This window comes from Dermacentor andersoni, chromosome 4 (genome assembly GCF_023375885.2).
Source record: "Dermacentor andersoni chromosome 4, qqDerAnde1_hic_scaffold, whole genome shotgun sequence".
NCBI classification, from domain to species: domain Eukaryota; kingdom Metazoa; phylum Arthropoda; class Arachnida; order Ixodida; family Ixodidae; genus Dermacentor; species Dermacentor andersoni.
This window is the reverse complement of record NC_092817.1, coordinates 197,141,741-197,162,859: the sequence shown is the minus strand read 5'-3', so window position 1 is coordinate 197,162,859 and position 21,119 is coordinate 197,141,741. Positions and strand designations below refer to the sequence as shown.

The 21,119-nt window shown below is 43.9% G+C and overlaps 1 protein-coding gene across 1 annotated transcript in view; it reads left to right on the top strand.

Moving 5' to 3' along the window:
* RpLP0-like (ribosomal protein LP0-like) overlaps positions 1-21,119 on the top strand; it is an 86,031-nt gene that overhangs the window by 24,153 nt on the left and 40,759 nt on the right. Inside the window, exon 4 of the mRNA XM_050177792.2 lies at positions 10,141-10,290. Coding sequence (XP_050033749.1) covers positions 10,141-10,290 — 150 coding nt within the window. The remainder of the gene's footprint in view (positions 1-10,140; positions 10,291-21,119) is intronic.

Below are 21,119 nucleotides of genomic sequence, written 5' to 3'. Positions count from 1 at the left end.
TGGAAGCCTTCACGGCTTTTTGCGAACTCGCAACACCACCACCTCACACTTCTCAAAGCGAGACACCTTTCCTCATACGTGGGCTGCCCTTCCCTGTGGATTTCGATGGGCGTTCATCCCTTGCTCCATATAAGACAGTTCACACTTAGTTGCTCGTATGCCGTGGACATGTGAAGCACAACCACCATCTACAACAACTGACAGCAGCACCGTGCCGCGACGCTACTGGCAGATGAGGCCAGGCTGGTCCAAGAAAGGTCTACTACTGGGAATGGATATGTTGGCTTCGCATTTACGGCCGTAATTTGGCTAAAAAAGGGGTGGGGGGCAAAAACTTTCTGATTCGGCCTCATATAAATTTAACGCCCCATGGGCCAGTAGTACTAGTGTTGAGACTTAATGAAAAGCTTTTGGCAGGATACAATGCGTTAATTTTAGAGTGATAGGCCTTCAAATTTGTAGAATCTGCAAGTCGTTCAAACACTCTTTTCCACCTTCAGTGAAATAAGAATTTTTTTCAAAAAGTCTGTGCTGTGTTTCCCAAAACAAAGGTAATTCGTTTCTACAGAGACATTTTCCCACCTCCTACAAATGTATAGCTGGTAACTCAAAATAATCGGGAGCTCCCTTAGTCTGTCCTTATCTGAACACACCCTCAGGGCTCTCAATATCCTCTTGTGCGTCAAGTGGTGGCCAAAGTTACCAACTCGCTTTTTTTTTTTTTCTTAAAAGCACACCGGTCATTCATTCTGTCATGAAAAGCATGTGAAGCACTGCATTTGCCTGGACCTTTGATTCATCCTTCCCAGTACTGAATTTATTGGTTGTAGTGTTCGTAATGCAATTTGAGACCTGACATGCTTCAGATCTGTTATCATGATGAAGTTTGTGAAACCATGTGCAGGTTACTCTTGCAAAAGCCTGTTAGTGGTAATTTCTACAGCGGACAGATCATGGCAGTGATGATGTTTTGAGTGGGCAATACAGAAAACGTGGCTCATGGCTGACAGCTTGAAGTGCAGAGATAGGCATACTAATTGGATGTTTAATTGAAACTGCAGTTTCTTTAGTCGTACTTCAAATGCTGCTGTAACTTTCGAAACACTGTGGGGAAAGCCCTCAATGCTGGTTGAACAGTTTGCAAGGAATCTCACGACTTCCTTGTTCACCCACTGCCAATCATGTCTCCATCATCCTGCAAACAACCACTGTCTTCTTTACTGGTGAAAGCTGTGTTATAAGTTGTGACAAACAGGGCCATATTACCTGGAACTTTTCCATTTGAAGAAAAATGTTGTTATCTCTTCACAATTGCAATGTGGGTAGCACGTGTAAGCACACCTCGTCTGCCTGTTAACTGAAACATGGCAGACTGCTGTTAGTGAAGCATAGGTCTGGTGGCATCGGGTCACTTTAAGAGTCAGGGAATCGAAGTTCTAACCCTTTAACCCCCGAGTTTTTCCATAAAAAAAAATATAAGTGTAAAAAAATTTCAGATTTTGTTCATTGCAACAAAATCTTGCTCAATACGTATATCCAAATTTGAAAAATATACTACCTGCGTGATTTACCTCTTATATTCACCAGAAATATCAGGGAAGGACACCTGCCCTAAAAAAAAAAAAAAGAGGCTTTCCTTCAACACGCATCTACAGCTTGAACATAATTACACAACAGATTATTTCAAAAGGAATCGGAAGCATAGAAAAATACCTTCAAATGCCAAACCTCAAATAGATGTGGAGAACCGAGTTGACGAGCACAGGTTTTTAGAGGCAAACAAATAGGAAGGTGGGGCTTGGACAAGTGTGGCTTGTACTTGGTGCTATTGGTACCCGTAGCTAGGACGAGTACGGCTCAAGGTTAGGTGCAAAAAACAAAACAAGAAAGGCCACTACGAAATTTATGTTATAAAGGAAGTTGGACATCAGAATTTATTTCCATTTATGGCACACTTTTCACAGGAGCTATGGTGTCGTGGTGCTGGGCACGAAGTGAATGCTTTGGTTCCTGGCAGTGGCGGCCACATTATGATGGGGACAGAATGCAAAAATGCTTGTGTACCAGGCCTCGGTTGCACATTATAAGGAAATTTAGAGTCGTTAAAGTAAATTCATAGCCCTTCACTATGATATCCCTCATAGCTCGCTATGCAGCTTATTTAGTGAGGCTTTCTTTGTGACATCCAAAGATGTGCAGGGTCACCCAATATGACAGCTCACGTGGCCCCTGCTATGACGTCAAACACAACTCTATATATTAGTAATTACATCGCCTCCCTTACATGCCACCTAAGGGCGCCTCGTCAGCAACCAAGCTAGAAGAACGGACCCCTCAAATGTGCGATTGGTAACGAACCAATGAAAATCTCAAAGAAAAGACTCTTCAGCAATGAGGTGTGTCACTACATTGCTTGAATACTAATTGTGTTAATGTCAACAGTCATCGTCAGATGGGTTCTACTGGAACTCTTATGTTTGTCTGATTTTAACGTACTAATATACCTACATTGGGCAAACAAGGCAAGTCTCTAGCTTGAAGCCAAAAGACAAGGAACTTGTCTGCGATACTGGGGCCATATGCTGTAACGGCTTGCTTTGGAACCAGTTCGGTCTGGCTGCTACGTCAAGGGACGTAACTCGGAGAACGAGTGGAATGTCGCGACACGAGGGAGACCAATGGACGAGCGGCGTTCAGCTGCAAGGTCAAGTCATCATTTTTGTTTGTGCTTTGGGGACTATATAGTAATTGAAGGATGTTGCTAGTTCAGTAAAAAAATATTGGTTTGTATACAACACTTCCGCATTTAATTTCCAGTAATAACTGAGCTTCCGATGCAGACAGCTAGTGGTTAAATTTTATCTGCATTGCTTTATTTATTTTTTGTCACTAGGTGGTGCGCCATACATTGAGCAATCAAAGTGGTTCTCTGTGTGTAGGCCGTGGCTCTAATAGGATTTTGTTTAGCCATGGCTGAGCTTCTTACAGTGGACGATTGCGCTGAGAGTTCCATCCAAACATCCCACAACTTCGAGAATCTTGCCGTAATCAAGGAAGTGTTCTTGGCTGCAGTGAGGAGAGAAATCTCACACCCCTTTTTCTTTTCCCTCAACCGTAATGACCCTAGCGACGGTGTTAATGATGCAACTGACTGACGATTGTGACAACCCAATAGCTTCTACATTCCAGACGCACTGCTGAAAACAACCCGTAGCAAAAAAAAAGAAACGAAACGCAGCGCACACAGCACTTACATCGCAGTGTCAGCGCCACTAAATGTTGTGGTCCGCGATATTCTAGCTCGTCACAAATCCATCACATTCTTTTTCGGGGGCGCCTAAAATGCCTTCGGAACTCGCCTTCGCTGTTGTACGCGTCGCACCGTTGCCTCTCGTCGTGTCATTGTGTTTGGCCAATGCTCACCAGCAGCACAACCAAAGAAGCCACTATCGGCATCCCTCTCCTTGCGGTGGCCAGCGCAAGATTAGCAGAGAGCCATGGTTGCCCTAGCAACCAAGATCATGCTCACCACCGTGCGCGACCCTCGAGCGAACTGCTTCTCCGCAGTTCTTCTCGTAGCAGACGACGGGTTCCTTTTCAGATTACTGACAACCTACGTGACGACAACAAAATTTTTTGTCACTCCCACCAAGGATGACGACAACGAAGCGCCAACCAATGGTGATCATGAGAGCGAACGGGTTCCAAAATGAACCGTTAGAGAATACGGCCCCTGCTTTCCTTGCAAGATTGACTTGGCTCCATCTCCCACTCGTGTCGCGTACATATGCCTTGCACAAACACATTGGTCCACCTGAAAGCATTTTGCAGAACCCTACATGCTACATGCAAAAATTTTTTTCCTGCACATCATAAAAAATTATTTTGCACATACCAGTGCTCTGTTCTTGTTCAAATTTCAAAACAAGGACAAATTTTATGGTCCAGGTCTTTAAATATTACACTTGGGTGTTACTTGCTTGTTTCTGTTGAAAAAAAAAACAATGCCAAGGGGCCTTCGTCTGGGCCTCACCGTAAGTGGCGTCCAAAATATGACAACTATGAGGCCACAAGGTCGCTTTCCTAGTTTGCTGCACGGCAAAGCAAGGCCTTCAAGACTTGTTTCCACTTGTCAATCAAGGATGCAATGGTGACATTAGAAGAGATGCAGTTGAAGACAAATTTGCATATATTATAATTTATTTTTAATACGATTAGCATCTTTTGGGAACGTCATCCACTTTATGGTATGTCATTCTGTTTGTCCACGCCCGTTTTCCTGCCAACTTGCTCACTGCATAGTCCATGGTCTAATGGGTAGAGCATTGGGCTGCTGTGCCGAGGAACTGGGTTCGAAACCGACCGTGGGATCAACTTGAGCTATTGGGTATGTGGCACTGGGCATGTGCTGCTCTTTAACTCTTTCCATACTGCACCCATTGGGTATCGTTAGCAGGCCAACGATGGTTTGATAAGCCATTTTCAAGTCTTTCTGCGCTGTCCTCGGAGACACTGCACTATCAGACGCAAAGGAGAATAACTATTCTTTTGCTTGCTAAGCAGTTCGCCTTTTCCCTCCAGGCGGTGATTCTTGAGCTTGCTCCGAAGTTTTTGTGATCATCAAAGTATAAAGCAAAAATGGCCGCCCGCTATGCGTGGTTTGAAACTTCGCTTTCGAGACCTTCCACGCCGCTCACGGACACCCTGCGCCATAGGACGTGAAGGAGACGAACCTATCTTTTTTTTTTTTTTTTTTCTTCTAAGCAGTTTGCTTTTTCCCCACCAGGTGTTAATTCTTTAACGCATTCTGAAGTTTTGCGATCGTCAAAGTAGAAAGCAAGCTCTGGGAGCGTCTCGCGTGCTTTGAATTATTGCAGATCTCGCGATTCCACTGCGTTTGCAGCTGATTTTATCGATGGATTGAGCAGGAGCAGGTCTGAGGATACCGTGTTTTCGTTGGACTTTGGCTCTGAGAGCAATGATGCAAACCAGCCCGAAACATTGATAGTCGTAGCCCGGCACACTCAACTGTAGTGCCTGCAGTTAAATTTTTGTAGTGGAATGCCTGTTCAATGAAAAATTTTGATTTTTTTCTGATATAGTACCTATTCGATGGCAACACATTTTGTGTGTCTCATAATTTTTGTTACATGTTTTTCTTAGTAGATACAAGCATGTCTTTACAAACTTCATTCAGTTTGATGCCACAACCTTAATTTTGGCAAAATGTCTTTTTTAATGACATACATCTCGTTAATAAAACAGTTTTGCGTGAAAAGTGCATTCATTCTATTTTTTGTTTATGTATTACATAAAATATTGAGTGCAGTAGTTCCTTCAGAAACAGAAATCGGGCATAACCTACAAAAAGAAAACATATTTTCCCCGTGATAATTAATGAACCTCTTTGACACCAACTTCAGTCACTGCTTCTTGCATCCAGTAGCAGCAGTAAGAGGTTGAGGAGGAAGATGGACTGTCGACCTTACTGCAATTAGCATCAGATTAGATAGAGATTCTGCGCATCTGCAGTGAGTGTACGTCGGCCAAACTGGGCACTGCCACCAGCAGCAGCAAGAGCTCGAAGAGGAAGAAGACTCCATCTGGCTGCATGCACGCTTCACACGTGACACATTTCGGCGGTTGCCAAAATACGTCATGGGGCATTACATTGCTTCACTGCTGATCGCATTAATGTCGACATTTATCTTGAAGTAGGTCCTGCCAGAATCCTTTTTTTCTGAATAACCAGGCAAGGTAACAGTGCCAATTATTTCATTGAACGATCCAGACCAGAGTGTCAGACCTTGCTGTGAAATTTGGGCAAGAACAAGGCAGCTCAAGTCATAATGTGCAGGGAGATATGCATCTTTGGTACTTTGTTCATACATGGCAGGCAATGCTACGAACGCGAAGGAAGGTGTTCTCATAGCTCACATTCGTGACCAAAAAACTGTATGTGTGTCACATCTTATAGAGATGCAGCTGTGCGTCATGTAATTCAACGAAACAATAAGTCTCATACTTTGATGTTGCAGAGAGCATAACATCAAAGTATGACCTTACCCTTGCATTGAAGAGGTCTCATCTATTGACCACTGATCAAGCAGCATGACACATTCATGAGACCAGCAGCCACAGTGTACCGCTTGCATTCGCAACTAAAACACAGGGCATTGCATACAGGCAGCCCAAAGGGGCACAAGTAATGCATCATTTCACATAACATTACATCCAGAAGTTGCAATTGTGATGTATTGAAGTAGTGATACCTTTGAAAGTGTCGCAGGTCAAATACAACTGTGCTGTGATGCACAATTACCACACCACTTGCATAGCTTCTGCAGCATTGCCTGCTGACTACAAAACAGAGTATAAGACTTGTTGAAATGCACCCGCTTTATGCGTGGTGGCAAGAATGGAAGCCAGTGCAGTTGCAGTGATGAGGGTGCAGTGCAGTGTCCTTCCTGCCCATCACTGTCTTCCTTAGTTACTGCCACACGATACCCTCAAGCACGTGCCAGTGTGTGCTGGTCAAGGTGATTTTATTGGTTTTGTCAAATGAGCAGCAGAGAAATTCACAATATAGGTGGTGTTGCACTCAAAGTATATGTACCATAATTGCCATACATGCCCAGCCCACGCACAGCATAAGTGTAAGTTATGGTGCAGGACAAGACAAAATGCACGCAGTGTTTTCAGACTCCCGTTTATCACCCCCCCCCAGAACTCCATGTATACACATACCACTAGCAGTGAAACCACGCAATACAAAATACCGGTTATAGTGCATCTGCCAGAAAAATTCAGCAGGGTTCTCCAGCAGCAGAGGAGGGAGCGACATGTAAAACCCTGTTTACACGGTCCTTGAAGTATTTTCAATAAGTAAATAAATAAATAAATAAAATGTCATGAGTGAATGCGACGTCATGGAGCAAATCACAATGTGCCTGTCCCCACAACTCTGTTGCGAATGTGTCTCAGTTAATTGCAGGTATATTGAACTTACTGGTTAGGAGTGGCTGGCAGTTGCACTTTTTGTTTGCTTCTAAGAAACTCTATATCTGCTTTAAGAATGAGACAGGCGACTTTGGCAGTCAGTAAACTGCACAGAGAAGGACTGGTGACATTACAATATTCATTTCATACCAAAGACTTTTGTGTTGTGGGATACCGCCTAGTGTTTTGAATTAAATGTTTTCTTTCATTATTATTGCAACATCACCTCCTCGTCACTGTTAATCCCAACATTCTATCTTGTATCTAGGAGGTATTATCTTGGATCTCTGAATGCAACCATGTCTCTGTGATCGTAACAATGTGCGGATCATAATTGACTAAAATGTACTCTTAAGCCTGCAGTCTTATTCACGATGCTTCTGGGATTAAAGTTAATTAGCTGAAATTTGTGATGTCCTCTTTGTTTTGTTCAGTCCTGGCTTACTGCTGACAGATACTCTTATTATGCGTGGCCTTGCCTCGGCGGTTCTTTTCGTCGTCCCAACTGTACATATCGGCATCAATGAACAGTTTATAATAGTCAAGGTGTCCGTGCTGTCATCCTTTTCATTCATCCTGCGCAGAATTCCAAAAAAGCTTGCATTTGGGAACTGTTCCCTTGCAGTATTTACCAGGAATAGATATACCAGTTCCCTTTAGTTCTCTACAGTTTTTTATACTTTTGACTTTTCTCTGGAATTGTAAAGCTTTAGAATAGCAGGTCGCAGTTGTTTGCTCTGCCATTTTCCGATCCTGTGTATTCGTTCAACTGTGTACAGAGTTAAGTTCAGCTGTTTATCAAATAAATTGGTAAACACTTTTGTAGATAGTTCTTCTGTTGTTTCCTTTTTGCCCTCCAGAATTCCGATTACCATAAGGTTATTTCGTCTGCTTCTATCTTCCAGTGACACAAGCCTATTGTGCAGCATTTTTACAGTCACGTTCAAGGCCTTGTTTGTCTTATTCAACTTGGCTATCACTTTGCCTTGGCCCCTAACAACCTGTACCGTCTTCTCAACTTGTTTTATTCTTTTGCCCAAGGCAGCTAAATCAGTTTTGACGGCTTGTTGCCTGTCAAGCAGTTCTTTCAAAACCGCTGTTGTGTTAAGACCTGGATTTGCTTTTCAGTGTCACCAGACGGCAACAGACATAGAGTAGCAAAGACAAATAAAGCACTTTTGGGCATGGCAGCATTACAATGAAATGATTACCATTCCTGCAACCATAACACAAATAGAAACCAACCTGTTCAAGGAACAGAAGACGAGTTACAGGTGACATGGCTTCTGCAGTGCCACCGTGCCCACTGATGCAGGCTGCTAAGTAGGCTGCTTTATAGGACAGGACAAAGTTCCTGTGATGCTTCCTTAGTATCTAGTGCCGAGGGTGTCGCCCACAGGCACTTCCCAGTTGAAGACGGCCATATCAAGAACTGGTTGGGCAGTACACGTGTTGTATGCATTTTCAGGTGCGCAGATCAGCAGCACCTGTTCAAGGAAGAGAAGACGAGTGACTCGTGGCATGGCTTCTGCGGTGCCACCATGCACACTCATGCCCACAATTGTTCTTTATTCTTCCTCTTCTAAAAAATTTCTGAATCTGGCCTCGTACTTTAAAGCGGCATTTGCATTATATTGTACTTCATTTGCAATTCATTTCTCCATTTTTTTTTATAATTCATTAACAACTCATCACCACATGCATGGCACTCTTTGGCCATGCTGGGCCCTTGTGCCACTAAACACTACACATGAATCAATTTGTGAGTGTACTTTGCGCATTTTGTGTGCACTTTGGGTTGCTCCTTGGAACTTGTCTTGTGGTAGCTTGTGGCAGTTGCTTTGAAAAGATGTGCCCTAGCTCCTGACAGTGGGGCTCACTTGCAGTACTACCTGAACACCCTCCCTACTTCATGGTCTTGCCTACAAATTGAGCCCAAGTGGACCACTGTGCAAAACAGTGAACTGTGTATGTGTGCGATTAAGCAAAAACTAAAGTTCGGTGAGTTTGTGCGTGCTCATCACGTGAAACCACAGACTGAAAAAAAAGTGCTCATCCCATCGCTGCTTTCCTTGTAATCCTCAGCACCTTTCATGTCTCGCAAGATGCATATGTCTGTGCCATCAAAAGGCCTGAAATGTAAGAGATAGCAAGACAGCAGCATAGATTAGAGATTGCAAGCTTGGGTAGGTGACACTCCAGTTGAGATTAAGAAAAATAGAAGTGGACTTGTGCGTTTCTGGCAGTGTTGAAAACACGTGGAACTGGTAGTCTATTATGGTATACCGTTTCTTTAAGAATAAACATAATTTTTTTTAAGTCACCTGTGGCAAATGATGCAATTCTAGTCCTTGATCAGGATTGCTCAAAGGGATTGACATTACTTGCATGAGAAATAGAAAGGCATAGCCAGCTTATTAACAAATTGTCACTAAGATTTTAACTAATTACTTTATGGCACACAGTGCAATTACAAATTGTAGCCGGCAAGTTTGCCAGGTGTATTCACTTGAAACAGGCTCCCAGGATGACACCAACTTCAAGATACTGGCTCCAAAATATTGCAACAAAGTACATTGACATTTTAGTTATTTTCATGCATCAGTGCATAAAAAGGCGTTTTGGTACAAAAGTAAGTGGGACAAGCGCACATTTTTATCTTAAGTTTTACATTGTGTATCTTGAAACCTGTGCCTTCCTCAAAATTTGTTCCAAGCAAATATGCTTGCAAACTTATGTACTGTTAAGTAATTGTTTAAATATTGATTCATGATATTTCGTTAATTAGTCATTTAAGCATTTCAATTTATTGTGTAAGTAATGTCCACATCTTTGAGCAGTTCAGTTCAAGGATTATAATTGTGCTACCTGTAATCGGTAAATTTTTTTTAAATTCTGTAAAATAAGAACAAATAATTTGATAGAGTAACGGAATGACTGGCAATGAAGGGGAAGTTCACTTGATCATGGTAGAGGATTATCTCATATAAAGAGGATAGAAAAGTTACAGGCATGCATAGAGTCACTGGGCAGTAATGATAACTGCACATTTCTGTAGAATTTCTTTGTTTTGCAGTGGACCTCATTAATGATGATGGTTGTGGTTAAATGGTTGGTGGTGTGACTCTTGCACATCTGCAGGTTCTACTTTGGCAAGAACAAGGTGATGAGCGTGGCCCTGGGCCGATTCATCGACGAAGACCACCGTGAGAACCTGCACAAAGTCAGCGAGCGACTACGTGGCCAGTGCGGCCTCTTCTTCACCAACGCGCCCAAGGAGAAAGTTCTTGAGTGAGTGGCGCCCTCTTGTGGCAATTGGTACATCTTGTACCTGGTGGACCGGTTTCAAGTGTACTTTTGAAACTGCTTGAAACAGTAAGGAATATATGCCTTTCAGGCGCTGTGTGCATGATTGCACACTCCAAGATAGTACATCAACCGCACTGATGACAATAATGAGCAAGAAGGGAGCCGAGGGGCTCGATTTTTGTTAATCATAATCATATAAAGCCAACAGCCAACAATTGAAACGTAGAAAATAATAAAGGGGGAAAGTGGAAATGAAAGTGGATGAAAAGATAATGTGTCGCCTGTGGGGTCCGAACCCATGACCTCTACATTACGCGTGTGTTGCTACGGCGACAGCTATCAACTCATCCGCTAACTTGGGTATTCATGTTTTTACTAGATGTAGCCCTGGGACTGCTAGCCGGCGCCACTCAGGGCCAAGGTGTGGGCGGATGTGGGACATCCTTTTCTGCCCGGTGGCGTCATGTAGCACGTGAACTTAGGAGAGCATGCACATGGCTAATAAACCCTGGTAGGCTACCTAATGACGTCAAGGCTGCCAGATTCGAGACCCTCGCTCAAAGTATCATTGAAAATAATTATATTTAAAATATGCTGCAAGCATCTCGAGACACTTCCAATTGGACCTATGCTTCAAGTTTGAATACTACATGTAAGGTTTTTTTAGTAAAAGGAGTTGGAAGGGATCTTCAGCTTGTCATGGAGCGGGTTCTTTTCTTTCTTTTTTTTTTTTTTTGTTGTTTTCACAAAGTTTTACATCCGGCATATGTTTCAAGTGGCTGGACGGCTGCCTTCTAAGTGTGCTAGACATGAAATAGTTGATCTTCTCATATCTGAACTTTCTGTTGAGAGTTCTTGCATGAAGTGTACATTTTCGTAAACTTGATAAACTCACTGAAGAATAGAAAATTCTTAATCTGTTCTGCAGTAGCATGCTTTTCATGCTTATGAAGATGCCAAAAATAGGGTGAAATTAAATTTTCAATGAAAAGGATAACTAGCACCTTGTGGAGGCAATTGACAATGAAACCAAGGAGTGAGGGGATAATAAATGACTGGAATACCTATGTTCAAATTGCTTAATTGTCTGAGTTCAATTTACAATAAACTTGATATTCCTAATGAAGCAAGTGGGGAGTGAAAATAGTGGGAAAGACAAGTTTGCCATCAATGGACGCTGAACTTGCAATCTATGCATGACCTACCATTTGAGCAGTTCTCTCTTTGTGCACTTTCTGGGGTATTTATAGGTTTCCCTTCCATTCACCAACCATCTAGAATCTTGGTACATAAATTTGGCACAACAGCTCTGCTTTTTTCAACATCATATTCATTTTTTTCATGTCTCTATGGCCAGCAAGCAACCAGTTGTAATTTATGTCTTCCTTGCTGGTAGAATGTTTAGAGACAATTATTAGAATTTTATGGTATGGTGAGGTGGAATAACTCTACTCTCGAAATAAAAGTTTTTGGAAATGTTACCATCTAATCATGAATCCTAGTATTGCCATTGAGTAATATTTGTCTTGTAATGAATTATGCTTGGTCAACTTAATGTCATATGTACCTACAATTCATTTGCTCTGTTGAGAAAGCTAGCTGCAAAGACTGTGTGGTGCCAGCAGTCACCAACACAGCAACAAAAGGCCACTCTAGGCACCAGAGCGCTGAGCAGTACGTGAGAAGAGATGGACCGGCGAGAACCAAAAGGCTGGTTTAATTAGGCATGCTTGCTTTTTAAAAAATGGGCACTTCATAACGACGATTGTTCACTGCAGGATGTTACTTTTTAAAAAAGTCTTGCAGTGATGCTAACTGATTGATTGCACCACTCTTGTGCAAGAAGCTGCCTCGGTCTCAGTGCAGTAGCATGGTATGTTAGTGGTACCGTACTATGGTGTCAGCTGGTACAAAACGGGGGTAATTGGAGATCGATGAGAAAGGCCTTTGTCCTGCAGTGAAGGTGAAATAAGCTGATAGTGATAATGACACAGTGTGAACTGTTACACAATAAGGGTCCAGGGCATCAGTTTCAGATTTTTGGAAAAGAGATGCACAGATCAAGCAACAGTTAAGCAGAAACTGTTGTAGACCTTGTATCCCAAGCCATATATGTACTGGTAAAACAAGTACCTTGATTACAAGCTAATACACAAATATGGTGTACACATGTGTCAGTAACTGGCTGAACAGGCAGCACAAAATTTAATTTGGAGGCTTAGCTAAGAGATAAGCAAGTATGCTACACCACTTGATCACTCTGCTTGTATTTCATTGTACATAGAAAATGCTCTTTATGCACCTGCTTTTCTTTCTAAATTGACCAGTGATGTTATGTGTACATGTATATTCATTTCTTGGTGTGCCTTCTCATATAGAAAGATTTGCCTCTTTAAGCTGCAGCTCTTAACAGTTGACCCATCTTTTTTGTTTCATAAGGGAAAATAAATAATTTGCTAGATTGGTTTTCACCAGAAAATGAGGTAGTGGTATGGTATTCATAAATAAGGTATACCAAAAGAAGGATGAACAAATTTTGTGACATATTAGACATTGTAATAATTTTTCCATGCGCAGTGAGAGGTTAGTTTCAAGTGGGAGGGTTAGGGAGCCAAGTAATAATGGCATTTTGCTGAGTGGTTGCAGTGTTACATGCTGGAAATTCTCCCTTCTGTCCAGAAGTTTTCATTCAGAATTCAAGAAGGTCAGAGGGCGATGTTGTGGGACTGCAAGGAATGTTTTAGAACTGTGGAGCAAGTAAGGAACATCGCTCTAACAAAGAAGGGATTAGAAATCGATACCAATTTTCCTGCTTATTACAACTATGACTGAAAGAACAGTAACTTCCATGTCACCTTGGCAGCTCTGCACTGCATATGATCAGTTTATATCTCACAACAGGGGTTTCAAATTATTGTTTACAGTAGAAGCTCATTGATGCGACCCTGTTACGTACCCAATTGAGCTATGCTTGTTTTTTACCAGTTCATACATTCCCGGAAAACACGATCTTTCTGCACCAATGTTCAGTACATCGCCACACTGTGAACGTATGATGTGCTTTATGGCTGCTAGATCTTGTGTAAACAAGAGAAGGCGCGAGGCACACACGATTGAGAACCGTAGCCGCCCACTGCATCGGCTACACACCGATACTCACCCGCCCATCTCACGTGAAAACACCAGCGTACACTCAATTCCTTATTCCAGTTCCAGCAAATTTACTCCCTGGTCATCGCATGCCGCATTCACAGTTATCGCCACTAACCCTATTGCGATAAGCATCGATCTTCACCTATCTATTTTACAGCACATAAAGCACAGCGCCATTGAAAGTCTACTGCAAGCTTTTAGTAGGCGATAACCCAAACGTGCCACTGTTCCCTGCTGCAGGCGGCGCGATGCGAGTGTCACGTTTCACTCTGGCGGCATCGTCGGCATTGTATTCCGACATCACCCACCAGCTCAATTTCGTTTCGGTTTCCCATCACCATCTTAAAAACACTACAGAATATGAAAACTGCAATAACATGTCTAGAGTCACTGAAGCCTTACCAGCTCGACGCGCATCAGCGCCTCGTGCCACAACACTTCGTATTGTGTAGAGACAACTAATGTTGAGTCTGTAAAATATTTAGTTAGTTCTAATCGTACATTTTACCATTTAGTACGTTTTATTCTTGAATTTTTTTTTCTATAGCGTACAAACAAGATTCTACTGTATCTAAAGAAAACTTGTTACCAAGAAAACGTTTGGTGCAGACCTCAGCTGCTAATAGGAAAGTAAGAGTGTGTGATTGACCATGGTGATTATTGTGGTCTTCCCTTTTGCATCGGTTAGGCATCGTGCACTATTCTGACCAGAAATGTCAAAAGAGAAGAGAAAAAGTCTAACGATAAGCAGCACATGCACTGTCCTGCTGTCTGCGACATTTAAAGTCGTTCTTTCATCATTGAAGCTGCAGCTAGGTAGAGGTTTCACAGTTGTGCCTTGACTGCTGCATGCTTCCACAAATACCAGAACCTTGGTAAATGTTTGCGCCATCTGTTTGACTGGAGTGCACAAGCTTCCACGGTGTAGCATGCTGTGCTCAATATTCTCTTTTGCCCTCCCCACATGCCCTGCACTGCACAGTCGTGTCGTCTAAGGATTGGTTGAAGCAGTGACAATACATTTTTGTATGTAACGCTTCCTTATGGGCTTCAAACAGAAGCATACTGCCAGTGCTGTTATTGTACAGCTGCTCCACAGAGATTGTAGTCTTGTGGGCTTCGTAGAGGGCTAGGCTGGATTTTTGCTCGATTTCAGTCTGCCACTGCAAGTGCCCACCAGAAATCCCTGCCAGATTGCCCATATTTTCAATGTAAAGATATTTCAGAACTACGACTTTCAATACAGTGCATATTTCAGAATAACTCGCGTAGTTTATTTTCCCCTTTATAACCAAGAAACATCAGTATTACAAACTCGGCTAAAAGTAACAGCGCCGCATGAAACAAACTGCGAGTGCAGTAGCTATCATCATCACCATGCCGAGTGCCAACTGCTTCACCACAAACTTACCAAGAACTTCACGACAAAGGTTTAGCAATGTTCGCCTAAGATCCAACGATGAATGCAGCTAGTGACAGCGCCAAGAAGGAGCAGAAGCAGTTTTCACTGCAGGACAAATTGAACATATTGCAAGAAATCTATGCAGAGAAAAAGCGAATCGACGTGTGCAGACAGCGTGGCATTGCCCCATCAACCGTTGCGACCATTTTGAAAGACCGAGACAAGATCGTCAAGCTTCACTGGGAATCGCAACTCGCTGCTACGAGGAAGCAGCTGTGACTGGGAAACTTTCAAAATGTAGGCCAAGCTGTTCTCATGTGGTTCAAAGATCCCAGACTGCAAAACGTTCCTGTGTCTGGCCCAATGTTTCTAGAAAAAGCCCGCGAATTTGCCAATGCATTTGAAATAACTGGGGGAGACGCCTGTGCGGGTTGGCTTTTTCATTTCCGCCAAAGGAACGTAATAACTTGGCAGGTTGTCTCGGGCGAGGAAAAGGTTGCTGACAGAAGAAGGCGCGGATTCCTAACGCAATGATCGGTTTCTAGAGTGGGCTGAATTGTACTCTGAAGACAATATTTTCAATGCAGATGAGACTGCATGTTTTTATCAGCTCCTGCCAGACCGGACGATTCACTTCAAAAGGCAGCAGTGCAAAGGAGGAAAGAAGTTGCATCTTCGTGTGACAGTCCTGCTCTGCTGCAATGCAACAGGCACGAAGAAAATTAAACCACTCGTCATCGGCAAGTACGTGAAGCCTCACTGCATGAAAAACGTCATGTCGTTACCGTACGACTACCACGCTAATAAACGAGCCTGGATGACCAGAGAGCTCTTTTCCCGAGTGGCTCATCAAACTTGATGACCAAATGAGCAGGGATGACCAAAGAATTCTACTGGTTCTCGACAACTGCTCTGCTCACATAGTGAATGTTCGCTTAATGCACGTTCGCTTGGAGTTTCTGCCACCAAACATCACATCCTTGCTGCATCCCCTAGACCAGGGCATTATAAAGAGTGTGAAAGTAGAATTTTGTAAGCGCCTCGTGCAGCGGTTGATTATCAACCTCCGCCTAAAGCAGCCGACTGCAATCAATATTCGTCGGGCAGCGGAAATGCTCACAGGAGCTTGGTGGAACTTGAAGGTTTGAAGGCAACTGCCGACGAAAAGCAGGGCTTTTTGTCAGCAGTTTTCGTCAGCAAATTCGTCCTGGTCCGGGACAAATTTTTCTTCAACTGCGAGGCTTTTTCTTCCGAGGAACTCGTATGGGTTCTTTTTTTTTTTTTTTTTTAGCAATTGCTACGATAGGGTGGATGTCTGATCATCCCCTAATTAAAGACCAACTTGTGCAGAAGAAAATGAAGAAAGGCTGTCCTTATATGTAGGACTACGTTGACAGTATGTGCACAGTCGGCTTTCTGTTGCTTTGTGGCTAGGAGTTTTGGAAGCGCATTGCCCGATGGACAGCTGTGCATTTCTGGAGCTAAAGTGGCAATTTCTTCATTTCTTAGCAAAGTGGTTAGGTGATAGATGCTTCCTTGTAGTTTAAGTGCATGATTCCTCAATAAACTGGTTCCTCGTGGAACTGGCTTTGTTCCCTTTTTGATGTTCTGCACGTTCTTTGCAGCCTTGTTGCTTGCATTGTGTGAGAAGAATGGGCACGGATGCATCACACAGGGAACAGCGCTGTGCACAGCTGGAGTGGATATCTGAGCCAGTTGGTCGTTCACAATGGGCAAAACACTGCTTTACAACAACATACATTGTTTTCGGGAAGTCATACTGCAAGTCAAGGGCCAACAAAGCTGTTGTAGAATTCATTTATTATAGCTGAGAGACTTGATTCTAATCTTTTGTACTCTTCCCCTTTTTTCTTCCCTCTTTCTTCAACCAGGTGGAATGGTGTCCAATTTAACAAACAATTTGTCGTCTGTTCATCCTTCTTTGTTGCGTGCTTCTTATATCTTTTTATTCCACAATAATATCAGTGGTTATTCTGTGCTTTCTTCGTGTCCCTGGTTATACGCACTATTCTCGCCCATAAGCTCTGCACAGGTGCTGCTGTTCATTGTTGTTGAGTCGTGTTCGACTGCTAGTGACACCATGGATAATTACCCTCCAGTGCAGTCTCTTTAGCACTTTCCTGTCCACGCCTATTCCCATCGATGGCTTACTATTGATGTTTGCAAATTTGAATGTTGCTTTCCGGACACTCTCGGACATCGCACTTCTGCTAATTCTGATGCAGGGATGATTCTGATTCAGGGGTATTAGACAGAAATGTTTGCTCCTTTCATCTTACTTTTCACTGTATGTAACTTTTTCTGGTGCATGGTTCTGGCATTCTAAGTACATACTCTTTGTGTGTCAAGCTTTTCTTTTGGCACAGGCAACATGAGTCCTTGGATTTCCCGAAGGCATTGATTCAGGTATGATGAGACACTTACCTACTTAACAAAGCTATGCGGGCTTTAGTCACTCAGTGGCTCAGTGTAGTCACTCAGTGGCTGTATGGTGAACTTTCACTGCAAGGAAGAGTAATGTCTTCGAGAATTGAGCTCAAATGTAGCGATGCCGTGTAACACCCTATGAAGGAGCATTACACACCACAGTGTGGCAGTGTAGATCTTTTCATTGGAATAGGTTCTGAAACCTGGTCAATACAGACCGATTTAGGAAATAAAATACGAAGTGTGTACTCTGTGAAACACACACACATGTTTATATCAATTCAGCAACATATAACTTGCAACAAACATTACTATGGAACACTTCTATGTATGGGGTCTCTAACTAGTCTGCGCCCTACAGAATTAGGTCATTGAACGTCGCACTTCGCCATATGATTCGATGTAGGGTGTCTGAAAAGGTCACGGCCGGAATGGTACGGACGTCGCAAGCGCTGCTGTCGAAGTACCCAGCTGGAGGCGGGTGGTGAGACATGTCACGGCGGAACAGGAACGTAGGCCAGGAGGAAAGTCCAGGATCATTGGGACTGTGGTCTGTGCTCCGCAGGGAGCAGAGTTCCGCATAGGTCCGGCATTATTTTCCAGCTATGCAGTGAAGCCACTCCTTGCGAGCGCAGGAGGCAAATGGCGCACGGTGTTCCATTTGCTTTTTTGTCTGCTGGTCGCAAGCTACATGCGGCAATTGTTTACAAGTGCTGAGCAAGATGGCACCTTTTAATACAGGCTATAGGCTCGAACTATTGGCGCAGCCAGAGTGAAATAGGATTGCAACTACCTGAAATTTTTAGTTTGTATGTGTGTGTATATATATATGCAGATATAAACACACACACACGAACTTGCATATAGGGGGCAGGACCCCCCTCGATCCCCAGAAATAAAATCCTGACTACACCCGTGGCTCAAACAGCTCAAAAGCTCGCTTGCTAACATGCGTTAGCTTGCAACATAAAGCGGTGCAATGTTTTTCAGCACGCATATGAAGTTTTCTCGCTGAGGCTGGAAGGCAACAAACGTTTTAAAGAATGTTTAAAGAAAATTTCACACATGTTAAGTGGACAATTATGTGAGTGCATTTTGGCAGCCGAAGAGCCGATTAATGATCGGCGCCAAGCAAACTTTCATGCATGCAATTATGTATGTGACTGTTAATCGAGCGTCATTTATCACTAGCCGCCGTTCACAGCAGCTGCATGTTTTCAATACATGCAGTGCAGACACGTAGATTTAAATGCATTTCAAATGGTCACATGTGCACACTTTATGCAAAGCTTACTTTTATGACTCATTCATACTGCATACTAAACAGCTGCTTCGTAGCAGCAAATCTGCAAGTGGTAAAGTATTCAAGATACAGGAGCTTCTAGATCAAATTTATTTCGTACAAGGGAATGGTTGACCAATGGCCGCCGGCAGCAGGGCAAGATTGCTGGTGCTTGGAGCCCTGGGGGGGCAGAATTCAAAGCAACTGGAAAGGCAACAGGCTATTAACAGTGTGACGAAGAAGATCGGCAGGCTAAAAGGTGCCGCCAAAAAGAGCACCATGACCTCAGCCCAACCCCTCACCCCTTCCCTATCGACTCGCTCGTGTGGCTTTGGGTACCGCCTGTTGCTGCTCCTGGCCTTTCGTCCAAGCTCCTCCCGAAGTACCACAGGCCCTACCGCGTGGTTGCGCAACCATCACCTGTTAATTACTTGGTCGAGCCCGTGTCACCATCTCCTGATCTGTGTCGTCGGGGACGAGAGACTGTGCACATTGACCGGCCGAAGCCGTATCACGATCTGCTCACCTCTTCCTAGATTGCCAGGATGGCTACTCTTCAATTCTGGGGGTGATTGTGACGAACAAGATCGGCAGGCTAAAAAGCCCCGTTGCCATCGTGTGGCTCATACCCAGTTCGTTCACTGGCTGCACCCTAGCTGCTGTTGCTGCGTTGGTCGCTGCTTCTCTACGACCCGAATAAACCCCCTTTACAACAGTAACAAGAGGTCATTTTTATTGCAGTAATCACATCAAGATGGCAAACGTCCCAAAGTGGAGGAAGGTGGTGGAGAGGGGCACTGGGCCTCCCTGCCTATATACATGTAGTTTTCTCATATCAGCTCTGTCATCCCCCTATTTTGATTTTTTCATGTAAGCCGATTATTACAATTATCAGTTATGACAATGGAATTTACGTGGCACTTGAATATTGTTATAAGTGGGTTCGACTGTACACCAAAAATCGTACAACCCCTCATGCCAGGCGAACTCATCTCAGCGTTAACAAGGTGTTACTTGAGAAAATGTTGCTTTAGGGTAAACAAGCCCAACTCATCTCTGTAAACAAGGCGAATGCACCTCGCATATCCTGGTCCCTTTCGGAGTTGGCGGGTCCGCATACACAGTAGCCATATATAGTCGCCGGCACACGTCTGTCTGTCCGCATGGCACCGCGTAAAAAGCTTTGCCACTTTCTGTGTGGTTTGTGCGCTTTGGTACGCTGCACCTCGTCATACAAGTGTCAATATAATCTGTTTCGTATGAGCTCAACAAGGTCCTTGATTTTACATCGTCGAATACCAAACCTACAACCCGGAACCGATGAATGAAACGCACACTCAGTGGTCCGTTGATTGTAAGGTCGATGGCACTGACAGAAACGAGTCGGCGTCGCGCCCGTAAAGTTGGTTTCACAGTGGCGCAGTTGAACATTTGACGTCATTTTCTACCACGTGATAGTGCTCGGTGAATGCGGTGCGAGCGGCGCCGGAAAAGTTATGCGCAACTCTGCTCCCTGCGGTAGCATATAAAGGAACGCTAGGATGCCGCACAGACGTACACCGGCTTCAGTGTTTGAGCCATAGGCTTGGGAGCACCAGGCATAGGCAGAAGCCCAGACCCATTGTCCAAACAGGTTGCTTCTTCTACCACTGCTGCCTTCTTCTATCGGCTTCCTCCCTCACAATGGCACCACTCTCGGGTTCCACACTTGCGCCACGAGACTCTCTGCAGATTTTTTTTTTTTTTTTTTTCACCTTTTTTGGGTGTCAGTGCATCATGTGCGTGCATTTATCGTCGCCATTGTCGTCTTCGCCTTCCATTTGCAACACGGCATGTGCATCTGATGGTACATAGTCAACTGCCATTGCTATCCTGTCATCATGTCGTTGTGTCATCTTGTCGTTGTGTCCCAGCAAGAGCTATTACCATCAGCTTTAGGACTGACCACCCAACAACATCGACATCTGCTGAACTAGCTGCTCTTCGCGCTGCACTTTGTTTCGTCGATTGGGAGCCACCTCGACAATGGTCAGTCTTCAGCGACTCAAAGGCAACCCTACGATCTGTGCTATCAGTTCTGCGTCGTGCGCCATTCGAACAGCTCGTATTCGATATTAGATGTCTACTCCTTACATCACAGGAGAAAGGACACCACGTGACGTTTCAGTGGCTGCCAAGTATAACTGCAGCGTCATGGGAAACGAAGATGCTGATAATGCCGCTCGGGCAGCTCTTGAAGACGCACAAGAAGAGGCCATACCACTTTCATGAGTGGTTGCACAGGATATCACGCTCTCTCTGTGGTGCACACCAAACAGCCAGACCGACCGGAGCAACCGTCAATACCACCTGCCCTCTTTGATGCATCTCTGTATGCCAACTGGACTCCGCCGAAGAGAGGTGACTCTGCTTTATCGCTTGTGGCTAGGGGTGGCTTTCACGAAATCTTACTCATTTCGCATTGGAATGGCCGACAACGCTCTCTGCAATGCCTGTCTTTGCGAGGAGACACTGGAACACATTTAG